At 42.4% G+C, this 26418-nt stretch overlaps 1 protein-coding gene and 1 pseudogene across 2 annotated transcripts; one reads left to right on the top strand and one right to left on the bottom strand.

Annotated features, from left to right (window-relative positions):
* The first annotated feature begins 5009 nt into the window (after positions 1–5009).
* LOC308434381 lies at positions 5010–5570 on the top strand (annotated as a pseudogene). Its single transcript has one exon. The product of its transcript is annotated as an uncharacterized misc_RNA (transcript).
* Positions 5571–25638: 20068 nt separating this feature from the next.
* Positions 25639–26418, bottom strand: LOC308434380 (proline-rich protein 23A3-like; the record flags this gene model as incomplete). Its single annotated transcript, XM_080934666.1, has 1 exon — positions 25639–26418. One exon carries the CDS (start codon positions 26416–26418, stop codon positions 25639–25641), a length of 780 nt encoding a protein of 259 aa, XP_080790792.1.

Below are 26418 nucleotides of genomic sequence, written 5' to 3'. Positions count from 1 at the left end.
AAACATGAAAACTAACAAACAAAGAAAAATAAAGCTGAAAAAGAAAGAAATGTGGGCAGTGAGCCTGGCAGGGGCCATTTGTTCCTAGCACTTCAGAGGGAGAGTCTGCTCTTTGTGTTGAAGTTTGCTGTGCAACAGATATCAACTGTTTCATTTCTTACTTTTGAAATGATTATACCAAAGCAAAGTCTGTATGTCCAACTTCACCCATAAATTAATAAATTTATTTATATAGACCAAAATAGATGAGGGTTTTAAAATGAGCTTAACATAAAGAGAAAAAAGTAACAAATCTCCACACTAGAAATTCTGTAGTGTGGGGGGTAATGATAGAGCAGATTTAATCTCAATACAACTGAGGCAGATGTTAATCAGGAGATACTGAGTTCAAGGTCATTGGGTCTATGTAGTAAGTTCCAAGTGGGAAAGAGGAACACCATGAGACCATTTTATTTTTTTTTTAATACAAAAATCTGTGGTTTGTATTTTGAAATTATTATAAGACATTTTAAATATTTTCACCACAAAATGATATAAATGTGAAGAGATAAGTAGGGTAATGAGCTTTGTAACAGGGCCCAAGACCTAAGCACAGCTGACTCCATCATGAAGTACCATCATTAGCTGTTAAAAGCTAACACTTAGAGACCAACAGCGGCCAAAACAAAGACCAGATCTATCAAAGTCTCTTTTTCTGACAAAGTCTCTGATTGTGCTTTTGAGAGACCAGAAGTTTTGGTGCACATTTCATCTTACAGAACCTGACCTTACAGGCATATACATGGAACCAGTTTCCAGGATTCCCCCCAACAAGACCTGTGTCTAGCACCATTTTCCAGGTTACCCTCAAAAAACCTGCATCTAATATGTTTTCAGATTATTCCCCAACAATCTCTACCTTCAGGTTACAAACCTTTCTCTGAGACTTTACTTCCTAAAAACTAACAATCAGGAGGATAGCAGAGTTAGGTTCATTGTTTGGCTCCCAGCACCAGCCAACTATGTTAAAAGCCATAAAGGCCTCAAACAGATGTGAAACAGGCTAGAAACCCACTTCTTCCTCTGTAAATGCTTGCCTGAAACTGGTCTCAAAGCAGCTTCTCCCATTCTGCTGCATCAGAGATGGTGGTATGGACCAGACTTAAGTATCGATAAATAGACCCAGGTAATACTTCACTGGAATAAAATCATTCAGGTCCTTTCAGTGACCACAAACACTTTCTGGTACAAAATTTGTTGGCTTCTGTAGGTTCCCGTTCTAGCTAATAGTTTTTGTGAACTGATTTTTGTCAAAGTAAGATGTGATTTTTGTTCTTTAACATCTCATCCTGAGAAAGGCTTTGGGCTATACTGTGTCTTGAGAAAGCAGGGTAGTCTTGGGGTAGCTAATAAAGAAATTTGATTGACTTAAGCATATGTATGAGCTGGCTTCTCTCATAAATACCACAAAACAGCTCTGTTTAATAATCTATCTTCATCTATACATCATAGGTCCACCTTGTATTCTCTATATAAATGAAAACATGAGAAATGAACTCATAGGACAATTAGGATGTGAGAGAGAGCAGAGCTCTTAAGAGCACTGACGCTCTTCAAGAAAGGCCTGGTCCAGAGCCTTCATCATGCCTCCAAGTGCATGTACTCAAATGCATGAAACCCCAAACACAAACACAACCACTCTAGTGTATCTGGTGAAGTTGGAACTCTTGGTTTTTTTTTCTCAAACATTAAACAAAAGAAACCAATTTTAATTCAATCGTACATAAAATATCAGAACCAAAAACTAGTAAAGATACACTAACTTAGTTTTTATCATTTGGCATCAATTCAAACATTAAACATATAGTGATGAGCAGTAAAATCCTAAAAATATCAAATCTCTGAAATTGCCTCTGATCACTCACATGACTGCAAACTGAATTTTTTAAAAACAAAAGAATGTAATCAACACACACTCAAACACACACACATACAAAAACACACCCACTAAATATGACTGAGTTCAGTGGGGGAAGCAAACTTTTGAATATCATATAACAAGACCATGTTTTTGCCCTTGAAAACTGAAATTGAATCACTATCTCTGGCTTCACATAATCTGTTCCATCAGGATCAAGAGGTTAAGTTGTGCTGCTGTGAGGTGCAGGCTTGTGACAGGAGCACTGAGGAGAAAAGAGAAGAGAACCAAGATGCAAGGCTACAGTGGATGCACTGACCCTTCTTATGTGGGACCAAGAGTTGAATTGTGAAAGTATCATGTGAAAATGGAGAAAAAGCCCAGTGTGGAGGTGCCTGCCTGTGTTCCCACTAAAAGGTGGATGGCTGGAGGCACGTGTGTTCGGAGTTTGCTCACACACTAAGCTACATGGAACATTCAAAGACAACCCTGTCTACCTGAGACAATGGGTCAAAGAAATAAAAACAAAGACTGAGAGACTGGAGAGATGGCTCAGCACTTAGAAGAATTATGGCTCTCCTCCCTCGGAGGGTTTGAGTGATTCTCACCTGGTGATCATTTAACAGGTATACTGGATATAAGATTTCTATACATCATAATAAATATAGCTTGTTACAGATATGAAAAAATGGAAATACTTTTATGCCTGGGTCAACACAATATGAGGACCTGATTCAATAGGTCCCAGCATGGAAAGGTTGAAGACCACTGCCTTAAAGGGCTAATAAGTCTGCAGCATTCACATGACCTCTGCCACCTGTGACTCCGGTTCCAACCATCCAACACCCCCTTTTCTCCTAGCTCTTGCATGCTGCATGACATAAGAACTAACAAGACATAATAACAGGCACATTAACAAATAAATACATGTTTTCTAAAAAGGAATGAGAAAATGTGAAGGTAAAACTTTTGACACAGGGAGTGTACCTGGTGGCGGTCCTTGGTTCTCAGCTTATATCCATCTGGAATTGACAAAAACCCAAGGGTTAAAGTACATCTTGAGGGATTTTTTGATTCAATCCTTTGAAGGGGCAGACACACCATGAACCTTGTTATCTGGAGGTGGAATAATCATCTTACATGTTTTCCAGCCCTTGTGAGGGGAAGAGAAGTCACTCTGAATTTCAAGGTTATCCTCAGTTACACAGAGTATTTTAGGCCAATGGGTTGAATACATGACATTCTTTGTGACAAAAAATACTAAAATTACTTCAAAGTTATAAAATACAGTGGCACAGATTTAGGAAAATGAACAGACCCAGTAAAGAGGACAGGGCAATGGGCCTGAGTCATACCAAAGTCTATTTACACATGTAGAGAATGTCAGCAGGAAACTAGAAAGACATGAGAACAAATGTAGGGAGGCCTTTGGGAGACATTTTCCCCTATCACTTATACAGCAGGACAGTCAGAATCAAGACACAGCTGTCTCCCTGTCCCTTAACTCACACTGCCAGTGGATATCATATATTCCTGTAGTAACTACATTGACCTAACATTTAAATGGTTAAAAACCTAAGAAAGATTCAAATGAAAACGTGTGGTATGATCACATCAGAACTTCTGAGTACTTAACAATTATACCATATACCACACTGACTTTGATGGTGCCTCATAGATATAGTCTAGAAAGAAAGAAAGAAAGAAAGAAAGAAAGAAAGAAAGAAAGAAAGAAAGAAAGGAAGGAAGGAAGGAAGAAAGAAAGAAAGAAATACCATAGCAAAGAATGGTCCAGCTGTGTCCCTTAGCTGTAGTGTTTGTCTAGTTTGTGTGAAGGTGAGCTCTAACAGAAAACTGAAGAGAGGAGAGAGACTTAAAAGGGGCTTCAAGTTTCAAACATATATAAATATAGCAAATGCTCTAAAATACCCCTTAGAAATCAAGCACAAAAGTACTTAACTATCATTTTCAACACAAATTAATTCTGAATTTTTCCCCCACTGTGATGATTTCTTAGAATGAATTAATTTTCTAAGACAGGATTCAATCGGTCCAGGCAATGGTAGAGTTAACTGTGTACCCAGACTGGCCTAGTTGTCACCAGGGTAGCAGGTTGGCCTTGAACTCATAGTCTTGCTGTTAATGTCTCGCAACCTGTAGGATTGTGCATGTTGTAAAGTATTCACAAGATACTTCTTATGATCTTTTTCTGGAGATGGAACCCATTGGTCTCTAGCCTGCTAGGCAAATACTCAATCTTCCTTGCATTTTCCCAGATCAATTATGTTCTTCAGTACAATACAAATAGAGGTCGATTTTCTAATTGAAAAACAGTCACATATAAGTATCTTGATTACTGATGTTAAGTCCCAAGCTTGACCTCCAAGGAACAACCAAAGTTTCTCTTTGGTTATTTCCATTTCGAATTTATTTTGTGAATCAAATTTCTAGTTCCCCACCTAGAAATTAGAGATGCAACGAAGAGTTCCTGACAAAGTGGTAGTGAGTGAGAAAATAATTTTCCTGTGTGCAGTGCCACAAATAAAGGCAATTCAATCCATAGGGACATCCAGCAGCAAATTCCTTCTCTAAACCCCCAAAACGCCCAACATTCCTCTACCACACCCCACAAGCACCTCTAGAATCACACACACACACACACACACACACACACACACACACACACACACACACACACTTCTAGGTGGGGGTGAGACAAAGAGTTCATAACCTTTTGGTGGGGTTGGGAAAATAATATTCTTGTGCTTAAGGCTACAAAAAAAGGAAAGGCAAATCATAAGGACATTCAAAGACTAATTCCCTACTCTCAAACCCAGAAATTCCCAAAGATCCTTCCCCCTCCCCCCTCCCCTGCCACACCCTCTGAGTGCCCTGCCCTGCCTGGGCGGAGCTTCCTTGGAAGTCTGGGATATTTAAAGAACTGAGACCCTCTCCCAGCCAACACTCTAGATCAGCTAGTCTGTCTGATCACATCTGCTCTCTTCCCAAAGCTGGTCAGACAACAACTGTACCTAAAAAAAAAGAACAGCTCACAGGTCTAGCACCTGCCTGCATCACACCTCGTTGGACCAGCGACCCACATCACCACAACATGGCGGGAGTAAGACCCTGCAGCACCAGCACTGACCCTGGACCCAATCCTCCTGCCAAGCGCCCTCGAATCCAACTAGACCGCCCAGCTCAGTGGGACCTGGAAGGACCTATCCATCCCTGGACCTGGCAAGGACAGCCTGAGATCTTGCCCACCAGCCAGCTTGGGTCTGCTCCTGTCCACATGCCCGGGGTCCCTATAGTCATCCAGCCAGGGTCGTTCGGTGCTTTGGTAAGAGACAGCTTGGTCCTGGAAAATACCTCTCACTAGGGGATAGGATGGATTAATGCGGCAGCTGGCCTGGTCCCAAGCCTTCATCTCTCCTCTTCTTCCTTTCAGGGCCAAGTCCCACACTGCCTGAGCCCTTCATTCTCTCCCAGTGCAGAGGGATGTGATCCAAGATCCAGCTCAAGCCACAAAGGCAGCATGATGTCACCTCTTCCAGACTCACCCCTGCAGCCTCTCCCTCCACCTCCTCCTAGGAGTCCAGAAGAACAGCTCCCTCTGAGACCTAGAAACCCATCTCGCCCTCCATGCAAGGCCAGGAGGCGCCTCTTCTAAGGGAAATGGACTGCTCCAGGAACACACAGAGACTCAGACAACGACCTGACTCCCAGCGCTCCCGTGGATTCCTAACAACCTGACCTCGATCCTGTGTGTACACTGTGCTTCCTGGAGCCTCGTAGAGCCTCGAGGGAAAGACTTCAAGAAGTCGGGAGACACTACATCTCACCTTGGTAGTTTATTAAAATCTGCCTTTGAAAACAGAAGATGGATTGTCAAACTTCCGGCTTGACTCAAAACCTTCCATTTTCACCTCATGGACACTTCGTGTAAGAACTCGTCAGCCTCTCCTGCTTCCTAGAAACACTGTCCATCCATGACTCAATGAAGATTGTCCATGTTGGTTCAATACTCCCTTCGAAGAAACGGACAATTACCAGCGTAGGAGAAGATGGGTGGAGCCCCAAATGGAGGATGCTTCTTTTCTTCTTCTCAGACATTCCTTAACTTCTGGACTTCACTTGTGAGTGAGACTCGCTTCAAATGGTCACCACCTGTTTTCAGCATGCGCTGATGGTCCATTCATTTTGACTGATGTTCTCAGGGTGACTTTAGTGTTAGACTCATTTAAATTATTTGGGTTACCGTTTCATATGCATTTGTACTTTTAGCTTTATAACTTTTCTCCTATTGACTTTTAAAAATGATCAGTTATTGAATGTTTGTTATTGTGTATAAAATAAAGCAATGCTTTTAAAATTTGACCTAATGTGATAATATTACTATTAAGTCTTGTATCTTCAAGACATGGGCAACATATTATAGGTGCACATCATCCGATAAGGAAAAAGAAAAAAAAGTCTTTGGTTTTGTCATTAAAGCCAAAGGTGACATGGTATAGGTGCTGAAAGCATGGGGTAGGCCCAGTGTTTTAGGCACATTCCCTGGTTCCCAACACTCAGAAGCAGAGGTGGATATCTGGGTTCTGTGTCAGTCTTCACTACAGAAGCCCTGTCTTTAAAAAGAAATATGGAGAGGGAGCTGGAGAATAGGGAGTGGATGGGGTAATTTAAAAGGTCTTTGGAGAGTCAGTCCTGTCAGATGGTGCTTAGATAAGACAGATTGGAAGGATTTTTTTTTTTTCCCTGAAACAGACAGTGGACCAAGGATATTCTTCTACAGCAAGCAGGTGGAAGGACACGTGATGATGTATCTGTCACTAACTACACTCCGGTATTTGTGTAACATAAATTGAATAGGTGATCTGAGTTACCTGGTACCCCATAGAGAGAAACACACACACACACACACACACAAATACCAAAACTAAACTATACAAAAAACTTGGTAGTATGCTTCACTTTCTAGGTAATTCCACTACCTCAGGCTGATTAGCAGAGTGTTATCAGCTGAGCTAGATTCACCTATTGAGGCAAGTCATAGGCTAAGGCAAACCAAGACTTTTGCTTAAGAATAGACCTGTGGAGAACACATGATGTTTGGAATTAGTATAAACCAGACTGGACAGTGAGAGAGGCTATCCTTGGCTTGCTTGCAGAACAAAATCTTGCTGGTCTCCCCTCTTCCCTGATCTTTGCTCTGTCAGGAGAGGGGCAACTCCTGATATTTTTGTGGTCTGAATTTCTTCTGCCTGCCTGTTCCTGCTAGGGTCTCCCAAATCCTGTTGTCTTGTCTCTACCTGGGGGAGGCCACATTGGAGAAGTCTTTGTTATCGCATCAACCTACAGCAGCTGTCGTGTGAATTCTCTGCCCATTTCTAGACAACACAGAGCCATTTTTAAACAGGTCCAATCTTCAGGTATCCTGTCTTTGCCACCTCCTCTGGTTGGCGGTGGGACAAAAGGGAGGTTAAAAATTTAATGGCCATCATTAAAATAGGCACTGACATATCTTAAGGCAGTGTTATTGTTTGCATATGCTTGGCACAGGTCATGGCCTAGTAGAAGGTATTGGCTTGTTGGAGGTAGTGTGTCACTCTGGGGGTGGGCTTGGGGACACCGCTCCTAGCTGTCTCAGGATGAACAGTCTGTTTCTGGTTTCCCTTGGATGAAAATGTAGAACTCTCAGCTTCTCCTGCACCAAGCCTGCCTGGATTCTGCCATGCTCTCATCTGGATGTCACTGGATTGAAACTTTGAACCTGTAACCAGCTCCAATTAAATGCTGTCTTTAGAAGACTTGCCTTGGTCATGGTGTCTGTACACAACAATTAAACCCTACCTAAGGCTGAAGTTGGTACCAGGAGTGGGGTATTGCTCTGATAGGCCTGACCTTTGTTTGGAAGAATGTGTATTTGCGTCTTTGGATTTGGAAAACTCTGAAAGGCTTTAAATGGAGCTTAATGGGCTATGCTAGTAAGAATATGGAAGACTTTGCTAGGGAGAGTCATTTGGAATATGCTGACCTGGATCAAGCTGTTTCAGTGGAGAATTTCAGTATGTGGCCAATAGACTGTTTTTGTAGTATTTTGGTGAAGAACATGGCTGCTTTTTGCCCTTGTCCAAAAAGTCTTTCTGAGTTTAAGATGAAGATATTTAGATTCATTGCTTTGAAAAGGATGTCTCAAAACATCCTGGTGTAAATTCTTTTGTGCGATTTACAGCTCACCCTTATGAAGAGGAGTTTAATGAAAAGGAGCAAGTTGAGAAAGGAAACATACAAAATTGTATGGTTTGAGTATTAATGGGACACCAGGAAGTGAAATGGATATAAATTGTGTGTTCAAGAATTTTAAATGTAATTAGGAACGTAAGGATCTTGGGACAAAATCCCACCCAGCTAAATTAGCACCAGGCAAACTTAGTTAGACCTTTAATCCAAGAGTAAAGAACAAGCATATCTGTAAATTCAAGGCCATCCTAAAACCCTGCAAGTTCTATCTGAAGACAAGCTGAAATCTAGGTGTGGTGGTACACACCTTTAATCTCCAGAGACTGGCGTCAAGTTATCTAAATTCAAGGTCAATATATAGAGAAAGTCCTAGGACTGCCATGCTTAGGTAATGAAGGAGTTGGAAAAGTGGAATCTAATGTTTAGGTAATATGGAGCAATGGGGGCATGTTTCAGCTCCTGCAAGCAGCTGAATTTGGCAGCTTCAACCATGTGCCTCTGGCCTTATATTTAAGACAAGGAGACCATTGGGACAATTGATGCTGGTTACCTGGAGCTAAAAAATTAGTGTTGATTAAGCAGTGACCAGCATTACTGAGGTGAAATCTTCTGAGAAGTGTTTTTTGAGAGCACAAGAAACTGTGTTCCAGAGATAGCCTCATGCTGTAGCTGTACTTGGTAATATGTAAGAATCACCCAGGTGGTACTGGTTTTGAAGGCATGAAGGCATCATGGAGAACAGCTGAAACTTGGCACTATGAGATGCCATGGAAGGCCTTTGGTGAAAGTGCAGCCTCAGTTGCTGTTGACAATCCAGGATTGAAGGAGTCATGCAAAGGATATAAAGCTTGGCACCATGAAGGGAGCCTCTGAGAGGCAATTTTGAAGCCTAGTTGCAATGGAAGACCCCAGTATATTTGAGATGCAAGTAACATGGGATGATCACCAAAAACAACAGCAAAGGTGTAGCGGATCAACCTGAGCTTGAAGTGCTACAGGGGGAAGAGCTTCAGAAGTAAAGCAAGTCCTTGGAGGAGCCCAGAAGATCATGTGTAGATCCCAGACATTGAAAGGAAAAGCTGTAACATTGAAGCTGCCTTGGAGGCCCAAAGATGTTAGATGCCAGAGGGGCAGAATACCTACCAAGGAAAGCTGCTATCAGGAAGTGGAACCAGCCCAGGAGAAAGAAATTTGTTGCAGTCAACAAAGATGAGAAAGGAGTTGAAGATCTGAAGACTGATTTGACATCAGGCATGGGGATGGCAGAATTTAGGGTTTGCCCAGCTGGTTGCCTGACTTAATTCAAGGATTACAGTTAAGTGATTGGATGGATCTCAGAAGAGACTTTGAACTTTGGACCTTTAACATTATTAATACTGCTACAGACTATGGGGACATTGGAAGTTAGACTAAATGTAATTTTTATTATGCTATGTTTAGGTATGTCCCCCATAGAATCATGTATTTTAAAAAGGGTAATGGACCAGGGAGTGGAATATTATGGTTTGCATATGCTTGGACCAGGGAGTGGCACTAGTAGAAGGTGTGGCCTTCTTGGAGGAAGTATGCTGCTCTGGGCCTGGCCTGGGGACACTAATCCTAGCTGCTTTAGGATGATTAGACTGTTCCTGGTTTCCTTTGGATGAAGATGTAGAACTCAGCTTTTCCTGCACCAAGCCTGCCTGGATACTGCCATGCTTTCATCTGGATGACACTGGACTAAACCTCTAAATCTGTAAGGCAGCTCCAATTAAATGTTGTCCTTATAAGACTTGCATTGGTCATGGTGTCTGTTCACAGCAATAAATCTCTAACTAAGATAGGTAGAGAGAAAAAGAGAAGAATAGACAAAACCCCAGAGACAACCATACTAGTGTAGCTGGTCGAGCCTTGAACTCTGGGTTTTCATTTCTCAAACATTAAAAAAAAAAAGAAACCAATTTTAATTCATTCATACATAAAATCTTAGAACCAAAAACTAGTAAAGATACACTAACTTATATTTTATCTTTTGGCACCAAATCAAACATTAAACATAAGTGATGAGCAGTAAAATTCTAAAAATATCAAATCTCTGAAACTGCCTCTGCTCATCCACATGACTGCAAACTGAATTTTTTTTAAAAACAAAAGAATGAAATCAACACACCCACACTCACACTAAATATGACTGAGTTCAGTTGAGGAAGCAAACTTTTGAACATCATATAACAAGACCGTGGTTTTGCCTTTGAAAACTGAAATTGAATCACTATCTCTGGCTTCACATAATCTGTTCCATCAGGATCCAGAGGTTAAGTTGTGCTGCTGTGAGGCGCAGGCTTGTGACAGGAGCACTGAGGAGAAAAGAGAAGAGAACCAAGATGCAAGGCTACAGGGGATGCACTGACCCTTCTTATGTGGGACCAAGAGTTGAATTGTGAAAGTATCATGTGAAAATGGAGAAAAAGCCCAGTGTGGAGGTGCCTGCCTCTTATCCCACTGGAAGGTGGATGGCTGAAGGCTCATGTGTTAGGAGTCTGCGCACACACTAAGCTTTATAGTGCATTGAAAAACAACCCTGCGTACATGAGAAAATGTGTTAGTGAAATAAGGACAAAGACTGAGATATTGGAGAGATGGCTCAGCACTACAGGGATTTTTTGATTCAATCCTTTGAAGGGGCAGACACACCATGAATCTTGTTATCTGGAGGTGGAATAATCATCTTACATGTTTTCCAGCCCTTGTGAGGGGAAGAGAAGTCATTCTGAAGTTCAAGGTTATCCTCAGTTACACAGAGTGTTTTAGGCCAATGGGTTGAATATGTGACATTCTTTGTGACTAGAAATACTAAAATTACTTTCAAAGTTATAAAATACAGTGGCACAGATTTAGGAAAATGAATAGACCCAGTAAAGAGGACAGGGCAATGGGCCTGAGTCATACCAAAGTCTATTTGCACATGTAGAGAATGTCAACAGGAAACTGAAAGACTCGAGAACAAATGTAGGGAGGCCTTTGGGAGACATTTTCCCCTATCACTTACACAGCAGGACAGTCAGAATCAAGACACAGCTGTCTCCCTGTTCCTTAACTCACACTGCCAGTGGATATCAATATATTCCTGTAGTAACTACATTGACCTAACATTTAAATGGTTAAAAACCCAAGAAAGATTCAAATGAAAATGTGTGGTATGCTCACATCAGAGCTCAGGGGTACTTAACAATTACACTGGATACCACACTGACTTAGCTGATGCCTCATAAATATAGTCAATAAATAAATAAATAATACCATAGCAATGGATGGTCCAGCTGTGTCCCTTAGCTGTAGTGTTTGTCTAGTTTGTGTGAAGGTGAGCTCTAACAGAAAACTGAAGAGAGGAGAGAGACTTAAAAAAGGCTTCAAGTTTCAAACAAATATAATTATAGCTAATGCTCAAAAATATCCCTTAGAAATCAAGCACAAAAGTGCTTAATTATCGTTGTCAAGTCAAAGGATTTAATTCTGATTTTTTTCCCCACTGTGATGATTTGTGAAAATGAACTAATTTTCTAAGATATGATTCAATAAGTCCAGGCTATGGTAGATTTAGTATATACCCAGACTTGCCTAATTGTCACCATGTAGCAGACTGGCCTTGAACTAATAATATTGATGTTAATGTCTCCCAACTTCTAGGATTGTGCATGTTCTAAAGTATTCACAAAAATACGGTTTTGATCTGTTTTAGGAGACCGAATCCATTGGCCTCTAGATCAAATCCTCTAGCATGCTATGCAAACACTAAGTCATCTGTGCATTTTCCCAGATCAATTATGTTCTTCAGTACAATACAAATAGAGGTTGATTTTCTAATTGAAAAACAGTCACAATAAATATCTTGGTTACTGATGATAAGTCCCAAGCTTGACCTCCAAGGAACAACCCAAGTTTCTCTTTGGTTATTTCCATTTCTAATTTATTTTGTGAATAAAGTAAATTTCTAGTTCCTCACCTAGAAATTAGATACGACAAATATCCTGACAACCTGGTAGTGGGTGGAAAAATAATTTTCCTGTGTGGGGTGCCACAAATAAAGGCAATTCAATCCACAGGGACATCCAGGAGCAAATTCCTTTTCTAAACCCCCAAAACGCCCAACATTCCTCTACCACACCCCACAAGCACCTCTAGAATCACACACACACACACACATACACACACACACACACACACACACACACACACACAAACACACAATTCTAGGTGGGGGTGAGACAAAGAGTTTATGACATTGTGACAGTGTTGGGAAAATAATTGAGTATTTGCCTCGCATGCTGGAGGCCAGTGAAAACAAAGGAAAAAAGTGCTTGTGTGAATTCTTTACAACATCTACAATGCCAGAGGTTCAGAGACAGAATCAGCAAGATAATGAGTCCAATGGCAGCCTGGTAAATGGTGACAACTCAGTCAGTATGGGTGCATCGTGAACTCATGGTTAGCCTGGACTGCTCAAGTCATGTTGTAGAAAATTAGTTCATTCTCCCAAGAAACAATGTTGTGAAAGAAATGTTCCAAAATTATATATTTGTTTGTCTTGAAAACGACAATAATCAGATCTGCTCCATTTCTATGAGGCATTTTTTAGCAGTTTGCTATATTTATATGGGTCTGAGATTTCAGCCGTTTTTTAGTCTCTTTCTTCCCTCTTTAGAACTCATCTTCACACAACTAGACAAACACTACAGCTCAGGGACATAGCCTGGTCCCTTCTTCTGCTATGTTTCTTATTTTTTATTTGTTGACTATGTTAAGAGGCATTGCCTAAGTCGGTCCGGTGTCTGCTGTACTTTCAATACAGCCCTACACCTTGATGCGTGAGTGCACAACTCTTTTCCATTTGTATCTTCATTGGGTTTCTAACCATTCACATGTTAGATCATTGAAATTATTATATAAATATATTGATAACCATTGTCCTATTTTGTTAAGACAGGAAGAGAGTTCTGTTATGATTCTGTCTGCCCAGCTAATTAAGCATTTTGGAAAATGTCTCCCAAAGGCCTGCCCTACATTTGTTCTCGTGTCTTTCAGTTTTGTGCTGACATTCTCTACATGTGTAAGATAGAACTTTGTATGACTCAGGCCCCACTGCCCTTCCTCTTTACTGGCTCTGTTCATTTTTCTAATTATGTGCCACTGTACTTTGAGAATATTTTTAGCATTTCTTTTTCAGACAGAGTACCTTATCTGAACCCAACTGGCCTACAACACACTGTGGACCTGAGGAAACCTTGAACTTCTGGGTGACTTCTGTCCTTGTCCCAAGGTCAGGAATACATGTGTAAAAAATTTTCCATATCCAGAAAACAGGATTCAGGGTAGGCCTTCCAACTTCAAATGATTCAATCAATAAAAATCCCTTCCAGGTGTTCTAGAGCCCAGCTGATTACAAACAGCAGCCACCAGGCACTCCCTGTTTCAAAAGTTTTACCTTAAAATTTTTATGCTTTAAAAAGACCATGTATTTATTTGTTCATGTGTGTGTTTGTGTTAGTATGCCTTTGTTAGTTCATATTTCCTGCAAGCAAGCAAGAGTGGGGTGTGCCATATGATTTGAACTTGTAGTTGCAGGTGGCTAAGGGTCATGTATGTGAATGCTGCAGACTTATTAGTCCTTTAAGGTAGTGGTTCTCAACCTACCTAATGCTTGGACCCACTAAACAGTTCCTCATGTTGTGGTGACCCAACCCGCAGACATAAAAGTATTTCCCTTTTTTTTTTTATATCTATAATAACTACATTTAGTATGGTTATTATAGTGTGTAAGTATCTGATATCCAGTATATCTGATAGGTGATCACCAGGCAAGAGTCACTCAAACCCTCTGAGGGAGGAGAGCCATAATTCTTCTAAGTGCTGAGCCATCTCTCCAGTCTCTCAGTCTTTGTTTTTATTTCTTTGACCCATTGTCTCAGGTAGACAGGGTTGTCTTTGAATGTTCCATGTAGCTTAGTGTGTGAGCAAACTCCGAACACACGTGCCTCCAGCCATCCACCTTTTAGTGGGAACACAGGCAGGCACCTCCACACTGGGCTTTTTCTCTATTTTCACATGATACTTTCACAATTCAACTCTTGGTCCCACATAAGAAGGGTCAGTGCATCCACTGTAGCCTTGCATCTTGGTTCTCTTCTCTTTTCTCCTCAGTGCTCCTGTCACAAGCCTGCACCTCACAGCAGCACAACTTAACCTCTGGATCCTGATGGAACAGATTATGTGAAGCCAGAGATAGTGATTCAATTTCAGTTTTCAAGGGCAAAAACATGGTCTTGTTAGTTGATATTAAAAAGTTCGGTTTCTCCACTGAACTCAGTCATCTTCCGTCTGTGTGTGTGTGTGTGTTCTCACCTGTTTGTGTCAGTGCATTCCTTTGTTTTTATAGAAATTTAGTTTGCAGTTATGTGGGTGAGAACAGGCAGTTTCACAGAACTGACATTTTAATATGGTTAATACTTATCACTAAATATTTAATATCGGAATTGTTACCAAATGATAAAATTTAAGTTGATGTATTTTTACTAGTTCTTGCCTTTGAGATTTTCTTTTACCTTCTATTAAGACTGGCTCCTTTGTATATTAATTTTTGAGAGAAAAGAACCAAGAGTTGGCCATGCTGGCTACACTAATTATTTTATTTTTGGGTGCTTGTGTATGTGAGAGCATGCGCTTGGAGGCCTGAGGGGGGCTCTGTATCCCCCTGAGGAGGCAATTCTTGAAGAACAGTCAGTGTCATTAAGAGCTCTGCCCTCTCTCACATCCTAATTGTCCTAATGAGTATTTCTCAACTGTAAGTAGTGATTTTGTGTATGCATTTATATAGAGAATGCAAGGTGGTACTGTATTGTGTGTAGATCATGAATGATTAAATGAAGCTGTTGTGTGGTATTTATGAGCAAAGCCTGCTTGTACATAATTTTAATTCAATCCAAGTTCTTTATTAGACAGCCCAAGGCTGCCCTACATACTCAGGATACCAGTGTAGTTCAAGCCTTTCTCTGGTTGAGCATTTAATCACATCACAAAAACTATATCTTGACTTGACATACTTCATTTAACAAGAACATTTAGCTAGAAGCTGAACTACAGAAGCCAAAAATCTTGTCCCAGGATATGTTTGTGAACCCCCAAAAGACCACCATGGAGCTGATTCCAATATAATTTTTATTCAAGCTGAAGCTTGGCTTATATCACCATCTCTGATGCAGCAGAACAGGAGGAAGCTGCTTTGGGTCCAGTTTCAAGCAAGCATTTGCAGAGGAAGAGGGAGGTATCTAGCCTGCTACACATCTGATTGGGGGCTATTATGGCTTTTAACATAATTGGCTGGTGCTTTGAGCCAAACCATAAACTTCTGTTTTTCTCCTGATTGTTGGTTGTTAGGAAGCGAAGTGTCAAGGGCAGGCTTGTCACCTGGATGTAGAGATTTGTTGGAAAATAACCTGGAAACTTGTGCTAGACACAGGTTTTTATTGGAGGGTAACCTGGACCCTAGTGCTAGATACAAGTCTTATCAGGAATAATCTGGAGACTGGTGCTAGGTACGGGCCCATTAGGTCAGGTTCTCTAAGATGGAGTGTGGACCCAAAAGATCTGGTCTCTCAAAAACACATTTAGAGACTTTCCCAGTACAAAGGACTTTGATGAGCCATGTGTTTGTTTTGGCTAGGCGTTCTATCTACTTGTTGAGTTTTAACTCCTGAATGATGGTACTTCCATGATGGACACAGTCGTGCTTAGGTCTGGGGCCCCCGATACAAAGCTAATTAGCCGGCTTTTCGGCTCATATTCAAACCATTTTATGGCAAAAATATTTTAAATTTCTTTTAGTAATTCTGAAGTATACAACATAGTTTTTGTTTGTTTTTTTTTAACGATTTACTTATTTTATGAATGTGAGCACACTGTTGTTATCTTCAGACACACCAGAAGAGGGCATCAGCTTCAACTACAGATGGCTGTGAGCCACCATGTGGTTGTTGGGAACTGAACTCAGGACCTCTGGAAGAGCAGCCGGTGCTCTGAACCATCTCTCCAGCCCTGTTTTGTTTTTTCTTAAACAGGGTCTGATTGTTGCTGTGTCCAGTCTGGAACTCACTACATAGACCCAATGGCCTTGAACTCAGTAACTGCTGTTTAGCATCTGCCTTGGAGTGCTGGGATGAAAACCTGTACTATCATTACCTCCACACTAAGGAATTACTAATGCGTAGATCTGTTCTCTCTCTTTCTGTTAAACTCCTTTTCCACCCTCATCTCTTGTTCTATAAATTTTATTGATTTATGAGTGAAGTTGGACTTGCAAACTTTGCTTTGGTATAGTCATTTAAAGTGTGACATGTAGGCTCTCTGCTCCTCCCTGTTCCAGAAACAGCCACATCTTCTCATGCATTGCCAGCCTCGTCCCTTAGACAAGATGGTGAAGGTCGGTGTGAGCGGATTTGGCCGTATTGGGCTCCTGGTTACCAGGGCTGCCTTCTACTCAGGATCTGGCAAAGTGGAGATTGTTGCCATCAACGACCCCTTCATTGACCTCAACTACATGGTCTACATGTTCCAGTATGACTCTACCCATGGCAAATTCAATGGCACAGTCAAGGCTGAGAATGGGAAGCTAGCCATGAATGGGAAGCCCATCACCATCTTCCAGGAGTGAGATACCGCTAAAACCAATTGGGCAATGCTGATGCTGAGTATGTTGTGGATTCTACTGGTGTCTTCACCACCATGGAGAAGGCTGGGGCCCACTTGAAGGGTGGGGCCAAAAGGGTCATCATCTCCTCCTCTTTGACTGATGCCCCCATGTTTGTGATGGGTGTGAATCATGAGAAATATGACAGCTCCTTCAAGATTGTCAGCAATGCATCCTGCACCACCAACTGCTTAGTGCCCCCCACCCCCGCTAAGGTCATCCATCACAACTTTGGCATCGTGGAAGGGCTCATGACCACAGTTCATGCCATCACTGCCACTCAGAAGACTGTGGTGGCCCCTCCAGAAAGCTGTGGGGTGATATCCATGGGGCAGCCCAGAACATCATACCTGCATCTACTGGTGCTACCAAGGCTGTGGGCAAGGTCATCCCAGAGCTGAATGGGAAGCTCACTGGCATGGCCTTCCGAGTTCCTACCCACAATGTATCTGTTGTGCCGCCTGAGAAGCCTGCCAAGTATGATGACATCAAGATGATGGTGAAGCAGGGAGCTGAGGACTCACTAAAGGGCATCCTGGACTTCAACAGCAGCTCCCACTCTTCCACCTTTGATGCTGGAGCTGGCATTGCTCTCAATGACAACTCTGTGGAGCTCATTTCCTAGTATGCCAATGAATACGGCTACAGCAACAGGGTGGTGGACCTCACAGCCTACATGGCCTCTAAGGAGTAAGAAACCCTGGACAGACCCCCCCAGCCCCCACAGCAAGGACACTGAGAGCAAGAGAGAGGCCCTCAGTTGCTGAGGAGTCCCATCCCAGCTCAGCCCCCAACACTGAGCATCTCCCTCCCAATTTCCATCCCAGACCCCCATAATAACAGGAGGAGCCTAGGGAACCCTCCCTACTCTCTTGAATACCATCAATAAAGTTCCTTCCGCTGCACTCACAGAAAAAAAAAAGTGTGACATGTAGAGCAAGCTTGAACACACAGAAATTGTTCCTTTCTGCCTCTCATATGCTAGGAACAAATGACCCCTGCCGGCACGCCTATTCCACATTTTTTCTGTTTGTTTGTTTTTTGGCAGGGTTTTTCTATGTAGCCCTGGATGTCCTGGAATTCTGTTGGTAGACCAGACTGGGCTTAACAGAGATCTGCCTGCCTCTGCCTTCCCAGTGTACAGGAGGTTTCTTTTCATTAAACACACACACACACACACACACACACACACACAGATATATTGTTGCTGTCTTCAGACACACCACAAGAGGGCATCCAATCCCATTACAGATGGTTGTGAGCCACCATGTGGGAAATTGAACTCAGGACCTCTGGAAGAGCAGTGAATGCTATTAACTGCTGAGCCATCTCTCCAGCCACTGAAGCCTTTTTAAGTAGCTGTCCTAATATAATGTGAGAGGCCTAAATGTTGTAAAGCTTCTTTCTTACTGCACTTAGTGGTAAGTGCATGTACTTATCTCCATGTACTGGTATAAATGGTGCCTTTTGTGTTTTGTTTTTCCCTCCCCTCCTTTTATCCATGGTTCCCTGGAGACCAGGCTGGCCTTGAACTTGCTCTGTAGTTGAGATTGTTTTAACATCTCCTTCTGCCTTACCCTGAAATTACAGGTAAATATTACCACAACCTTCCTAAACTTCCTAAGTGTTTTCAGACTAAAACTTCATGTCCACCTTAAGCTTAAGTGTACTGGACATGAAGTTTTAGTTTGAAAACACAGGTAGTGATCCATTTCGAATTTTTAAATATGCAGTATCAATTAATAGTCCTCTCATAGTCTATTGAAAACTTAATCCTACCCTACTAAATGCCATTATTTCAAGCATTATGTAGGCTGATATTTCTGCTTTGTGCAAATTTCTTTGGTGTCTCTAGTCTGTTGCACTGATTTGTGGAGTCGGGGGTAATTTCACACAATGTATATTTTGTTCATTTTAGTTTATTTTTATTCTTCTTCTAGAGACTATAGCTCAAATACAGCTTCCCTTTTCTTCCCTCTCCACCCCACCATCTCTCCCCTGACCCCAACTCCTCTTTCTTTCAGCTCCCCTCCCCCACCTTCCTACAGAAAAAAGCAAGCCTCTCAGGAACATCACCCAAGCTTGGTATGAGAAGATATATAGTAAGACCAGGCACACCTCATTCCAACACATCAAGACAAACCAGTAGGAGAAAAAGAGTCCATCCCATAAGTAGGCAAAAAGAGTCAGGCACAGTTCCTATTCCCACCCTTATGACCCCAAGCTACTCAGCCATATCATATGAAGACAGCCTAGGTCACATCCCTACAGTCTCCCTGATCCTATGCGTCTCAGCCAACTGATTCTGTGGACCATGTCTCATGTTGCCCCTGACCTCTGATCTTTCCTCCCTCTACAATTTATATTTTTACTATGTTACATGTACTAAAATGTTTGACACATAAAATTGATATAAACAGTTGTAAATCATTTACCATGTTTTCATGAATCTTCTCTCCAAATCTTTGCTTTATATTTCCCTAAAGTCTCTCCCAATTGCAAACTAGTAGTCGTGTACATTTACTGGTACCAAGTGGTGCTAGAGTGCATAAAGACAACATGAAATGATTAAATCAAGCTTGTTTGGCCCACTTACCACTTCAATCTTTTTGTTGTGAAGACATGTAAAATATCCCTTCACACCAGTTGTGGTGGAGCACATCATTGAACTAAGTGTTGGGAGGCCAAAGCAGAAGGATCTTGGTGAACTTGGGGCCAGCCTGGTCTACACAGAGAGACCCTATCTCAACACAACATAACGAAACACAGAACTCAAGGAAACAATCTCTGTTACTAACTTCGAAGTATCCACTGCATAATTCTTCATGTGTAGCCATTTCTTGCATGGAGGAAACTGAGAAGGCTGAAGAGACGCAGAAGAGTCACCAGTGTCCTTATAAGGCTGCTCCCAGACAGGTGCCCAGGACAGGAGATGCTGATGTCAGGGGACTGGGTGGTGCAGCTGCTGAGTCGGCCATGTCTGCTCATGGGTTGACCCAGCTGGGCTCTGATGGAGTCAGTTCTTTATCATTTCCTCCTAACCCGCCATGTGCTGGCTTCTGGTTTTTATTTATTGAAATTTCATTTTCATTTTATATGTATGCGTACCTGTTTATAAACCATCTGTGTGCAGTACCTAGGAAAGCCACAAGAAGGTCTTGGATTCCCCAGGCTTACAAATAGTTGTGAGCTACCACATAGGTAGTAGGATTTCAACTAGGGTTCTTTAGAAGAGCAGCCAATGCTCTTAGCCACCCAGCCATCTCTCCAACACCCCCAAAAGCTCATTTCCTAGTAGATTCTTTCTCCTTTGTAGCTATCTTCCTTTTCTATCTTCTCTCTGATAATGCTGCCCCTCCACCCTCAGTGCTTACTCACTGCCCATAAGCATTTGCTAGAACAGCTGTTGCTCTCCATTGGCCTTAGCTCCATTTCATATTTCTGACTTATAGGTTGTAGGCTTATGAGTGATCTTCCCAGTTCTGCAGTATTTCCATTTTAACCTTTCCCTAATTTGTTGTTAAATGCCTTCAGTACTGATGTATTTCAGTGTTTTATGGATTAAATGCATAGAGGTTTGGTATTTCTCCTTTATGCCTCCACCCAATCACATCTATCCCTGATGTTTATAAATAATACTTTACCACCTGAAGGTCTGCTTCCCCTCTCTTCTATTTTTCACTTCTAGTGCTTTTTCATGTGATCTTTGATTTTCCTTTTTTTAATTAAGAGCTTAAAGCCTCTGTACTATTGTCCCCAGCAAGAAAGTTAGTCCTGCAGTCCCTGAGATCTATGTAGAGAACTGACAATTGTCCTCTGACCGTGTGTGTCCTCCCCATTACATCTACATGTATAATAATAAATGTTAAAGACTTAAAAAGTTAGTCCTGAATATAGTGTACTCTCCCAAGAGAAGACTACTTTGCCTATAGCTAGGCCTCCCAAGAGCCGAGTGTGTTAACCCTCCTCCCCAAAGCTTTTCATGCAACCACAAGACAGGACGTGCCAGAGTCCATTTTGTTCTGTTATTAGACAGAGCTATTCTTTGACAGTTTCACACAGAAAAAAAAATGTATCTTGTTCACATCCACCTCTTCCTTGGTACCCCCAGGCACCTCTACCATGTCCCCTTTCCTACTTTATGTGGTCTCATGTTCCCCTTCTCCTTCCTTCTCTAACCCATGGAGTTCATTTGATGCTGCCTGTTGTCCTGGAGACGGATCTCACTGGCTTGATCTTGTGCATGTCTTGCGCAGGCCGCCATAGCTATGATGAGCTCATGAGGGCAGTGGCTGCAACAGATCTATTAACTCAGCATTTTATAACACTCCTCCTCTCCTCCTCCTGTTTATAGCGTTCCGGGATGTTCTCTAGCCTTTTATCATGGTGGGTGTCAGGAGAGCAGCTGATACAGATGTGCCATTGGCCCTAATGGCTGAACACTCGGTAGCCACTTAGTCTTAGCACTTTTAACAGTTGTGGGTATTTGTATAAACTGCTAACCATAGCAAACAGAAGCTTCCCTGGCCAAGATTGAAGGTAGCACTAGTCTGTATGTTTAAATACATGTGTGTAAACACATATGACAACTGCCCACTTACCAATACAGCAGTATTAGGCTCTACTCTAGGACCTATGACTTCCAAGCCATTGATTTTGATTACATTGTGTACTCAATGTGTGAATTCCCTCCTGTGGAAAACGTCTCAAAGGCAGTAAGAATTAACTGTTTATCCCAATAGCCTTCTAAGTACCACTGCACCAGAGGGCATATCTTGCCTGGTAGGTTAGTACTATAACATGGAAAGTTTCCAACTGGCTAAGATCATGGTTAGCTTTTATACCCAGCATCTAGCCCAATTAGGGACCAGAAAGGGAGTAGTAAGTTCAGTTGTTGGCTAACTAGCTGACATGTTAAGGTATTTGATGAGCAGAGAATGAAAGGTGTGGTGACTGAACCGTCCATTCCTATGAGGAGCTGAACATCTACCAACTGTCAAACCGTGAAGGAGCAAAGATGAAAGTGCTTCAGTGTCTTCAGTGTCAGATCTGTAGTCCTTTAGAGAGACGAGCTGCAAACCCTCTAAAGGGAGGATTTTGTATATGTGCCCGGGAGTTGTACATATGCAAGTGTATGAATTACAAGTGTAGGGCTGGAGAGATGGCTCAGCAGTTAAGATCACTGACTGCTCTTCCAAAGGTCCTGAGTTCAATTCCCAGCAACCACATGGTGGCTCACAACCATCTGTAATGGGATCTGATGCCCTCTTCTGGTGTGTCTGAAGACAGCTACAGTGTACTTATATTTTTTTTTTTAAAAAAGAAGAATTACAAATGTAGGAGGAGAAAGATGAATTCTGTGTCCACCAAACCAATAAAGCAAAAAAAACAAAACAAAAACCAAACCAACCCCCCCCAAAAAAATCCAAAAACAAACAAAAACCCAAACCAAACCAACCAAATAAAAACTCCTAAAACAAAACACAAACACCCTTCACCCTTCTGATCAAGGAGGTAATCCAGCACAATGAAGAATGAATACATTTACAGAAAGGTAAACCGTATTAAAGTAACACCCACAAACAAGCCAACTGTGACTTTAAGGGAAAGTGCTTTTGTTTTGATTTTTTTTCCAAGACAGGGTTTCTCTGTGTAGCCCTGGCTGTCCTGGAACTCATTCTGGCCTTGAACATACAGAGATCCTCCTGCCTCTGCCTCTTTTGAGTGCTGGGATGAAAGATCACCACCACTGCCTGGCTAAGGGGAAGTTTTAAAATAAAGGAAGCAAACATCCTGGAAAATGAATACACTCTTGAAATGAGAATTTTTCTCACAGAAACATTACCGCTTGAATTCTGGAAGGAATTAATTATGTCAACACCACACCTCATAGTGTCAAGATATGAGTATCTAGAATGAGAAATGTCCCCTTGTAGGTTTATGCATTTGCACATCTTCGGAGGTTCTGGAACCTTTAGGAGTGGAATCTCCCTGGGGGGTGGTGTTGAAGATTTTTATAGCCTCCTGTCCCCTCCCTGCTTCCTGTGCGTAGATGTTAAGGTTAAGTTAAAAATAAATTCTTTCTCCCTTATGTTGCTTTGGGTCTTGGTACTTTATCACAGTAACCGAAAGGTAACTGATACAGTAAACCAGAGGAGGTAAACTGTGCATTGCAGTCATAGATCTGGTTGGATTTTCAGCATGAAGATGGATGAGATACTCTGAGCCTGAGTCTAAATTTGTAGGATTTCAGGATAAGAGATGATTTTTCAATAACCACAGTCAACCTACATTTCACCAAGCCAAATAGAACTAACACCCTCGCACACTCATTACAACCAGTGTGACACACACACACACACACACACACACACAAACAAAAACAAAAAAACAAAACAAAAAAATAAACCCAACAAATATTTGAAGTAAAATGAAGCCAGATGTGGCTTTTTCAGATTTTACACACCTGTAATCCTAGGACTTGGGAGGCAAAATCCAGAGGATGAGGTCTTCGGGACCAACCTGGGCTACAATTATAAAAGTGATATTTTTCAGATATTGGTCAGACAGCCAGACAAAGAATGGTGAAACACTGGATCAATAAATTTAAAGTAGTCAAATAGTATGTGTGGGATCAAGGGCTGGGGGAGGGGGATGGCAGATACCGCATCCTCCAGGACTGTGGCTAGAAACTTCAAGTCAGTCCAAGAGGCATGCTAAGAAGATGGATGAAGTTTCAGGCAGAAACAAGTGAAAAGGGAGAAGAAAGTGCCCGAAGCGGCTCAAAGGGAAGGCTGCAGGGAAAGGCCCCCGGCCACAGCTGGAGTGAGGAAGACTAGTTTAAAAACCTGATTTGTATTTATTTAGTTTTGGTCTGGATACTGACCCTCCATTCAGTCTGCTTTTATTTAAACTTCTGGATTCACAGCCAGTTTATCTGGAATGAAGCACTGTGTTGGAGTCCACTGTACATTTAAGGATTTTTTTTTTTCCACTTATTAAAAACTAGATAGTTTATGTATTTATATTCCAAATGTTATCCCCTTTCCTGGTTCCCCCCTCTTCCATCTCCACTCCCCCTGCTTCTATGAGGATGCTCCTCCTCCCACCCACCCACTCCCACCTCAACACCCTGGCATCCTCCTACACTGGGGAAATGGGCCTTCACAGGACCAAGGGCTTCTACAGTGGTTTATTGTCTATTAATTGCCACTCAGCCATTCTTATTTCAGGTTAAGATGAGTATGCAATGAAATATTTTCAAGCATAAAATGCTAAGAACTTATCACACAAACTCATGTTCGGGGGCTTACAGAAGCAAGGATGCGATGGAGATACTGTTAAAGCCTATTTCCTCGGCTGGTGGGATGGGACTGTCAGGTACAAGTATTCACTCTACAAAGTCTGACAACCAGAATCCATCCTGAGCCCATGGTAGATGGAGAAAACTGACTCCCAAGTTGTCCTGTGATTATCACAGGTGTGTTGTGGCAGACACTCGATGGCACACGTGGTCCTGTGTTCACACACAAATCACACACACTCACTCAAATGTACATCAATGATAAATCAGTTTTTTTTTTTTTTTTTTTTTTTTTTTTAAAAAGCTGTATGTAAGAGCTAAGTCTGGCCAATATCCTCAGCTCCTAGGGTGGCTCATGTGAGAGTTTCATTTTTAAGGTGGGTCTGGTCTACAGAATGAGTTTAAAGCTAGCCCAGGCAACTCAGTGAGACCCTGTCTCAAAATAAAGAGTAAGCAGAGAGCTAGGGATGTCCTTGCCCAGTATGTGTGAGACTCAGCTTAAATCTGCATTAATGCAAAAAGAAATCGTAAGCAGATAAGTAGTCTCTAGCAAGATAAAAATTGAGGTTAGCCCGAGAACAAAGAGGGGATTTGGTAAAAGTAGGTTGGGAAATCTGAACAGCTAAAATCTGAACAGCTAGGACTTTTGACTCACCTTTACCAGCGACATTTTATTTTATAAAACAAGATAAATATGGCAATTGCATACAAAACGTTACAAATTAGGCTTATAGGAGAAAAAAATCAGTTAAGAATTTAAAGCAAAAAAAAAAAAAAAATGTGGGATAATAGTAATGTAAACATTTTCCAGCAGTTGAGGTGAAATCTTGATTTGAACATACCATAAAAAGTTACACAAGCCTGGCAGAGTGGAACAAGCCTTTGATTCCAGCACTTGGGGAGGCAGAGGCAGGCCAGCCTCTGCTAGTTTGTTCTACGAAAGCCATAGATTTATAATGAGATTCTGTCTAAAAACAGAACAAAGATAAAGAAAAAGAACAAATGCATATCCCACTGCTTGCCGAAAACAGCTGTTAAAACTCACCATAAATCTCATCTATAATGAAGGAACTGGAAAGGAAGACTATTCCAGTAGCTTTGGAGATGGCTTTGAACCCTGTACATTCAAGTGAAGTAACCGTTATAGTTCATCATGGTATTGGGTAGTTTTCCAGGAGAGCAGCCCGAAACAAGGAGGTAGATTAGTCGTGTCCAAATCCTTAAAAAAATCCCGGGAAATCACGAAAGGATACCAAGAGCATAAGGCACCTAACAATTTCTTGGTTAGAGAAGAAACAGAGGGTGTTGGGGATTTACCACTTGGATTTCTAGGAATCTTTAGGGCCCTTGGGAAGAGTCCTTTCGGTCAGCAACACTTTTATTCTGACAACAGGCGACTAAGTGCCTTGCATCTCGGGGTAGAGAAGCCCCTCACTTGTAGGACGTCAAGGATTGGTGCAGGGCAGTTCATTCCTAGAACAGTCGCTTCCGGGCCTTGCAACGGGCCCTTGGAGAGCGTGGAGGGCATGGTGAAGGCTGCTCTTGGGGACTCAGAGGAGATGGAGGCAGAGGCTGCAGTGGTGAGCCAGAGAAAGGTCTCAGCAGGTAGCTGTCCATTTCCCAGATAGACCTCTGAGAATATCGCTCTGCTCCAGTGGAAGGCACCATAGGGTTTGGCTCTGGAACGCGGTCCTGAGACCAAGGACTGGGCACCCCTGCGATGGAGGAAAGGCTCCCAGAGGCCTGACCAGCTAGAGGCTTAGACAAGAACGTTAGGATGTCCAAGTCTGCATCCTCATCACAGCCTTCTGGGTAGGAGTACTCACAGAGGGTTTCTTGCTGCATTTCAACGAGGTGGTCCTGGGGCATGTCTGGCGAAATGGCTCCCTGCGGGCTGGCGACCGAAAACCCAGGCTGTCCAAAATCGGTGGAGGCTTGGAGTCCTTCGGGTACCAAGAGGATGGTGTGTCCTTGGAGAGACACTTGCAGGACCGAGGTGGGCTCTGGTTCCAGCAACAGGTCGACGCCATCCAGGGGCAGCTGCAGGGCGCATCCGGCGGCCAGGAACACCACGGAGGTGAGCGCGCTGCTGGCGGGCTCGGCTGGCGCTTCCAGCTCGGGCTGAGCCAGGGTCTCGGGGCTCGCGGGCTCCTGGTGGAGGCGGCGGCGCTTGGCAGGGCTGGGTGCTGGTGGCTGCGGTGACCAGCAGGGCGAGGGGTCCGGGCTGGGGTTGCGGGGCCTGCGGTGCATCAT

Source organism: Micromys minutus (assembly GCF_963924665.1).
Source record: "Micromys minutus genome assembly, chromosome: 21".
NCBI lineage: Eukaryota > Metazoa > Chordata > Mammalia > Rodentia > Muridae > Micromys > Micromys minutus.
This window is presented reverse-complemented; position numbering and strand designations above follow the sequence as displayed.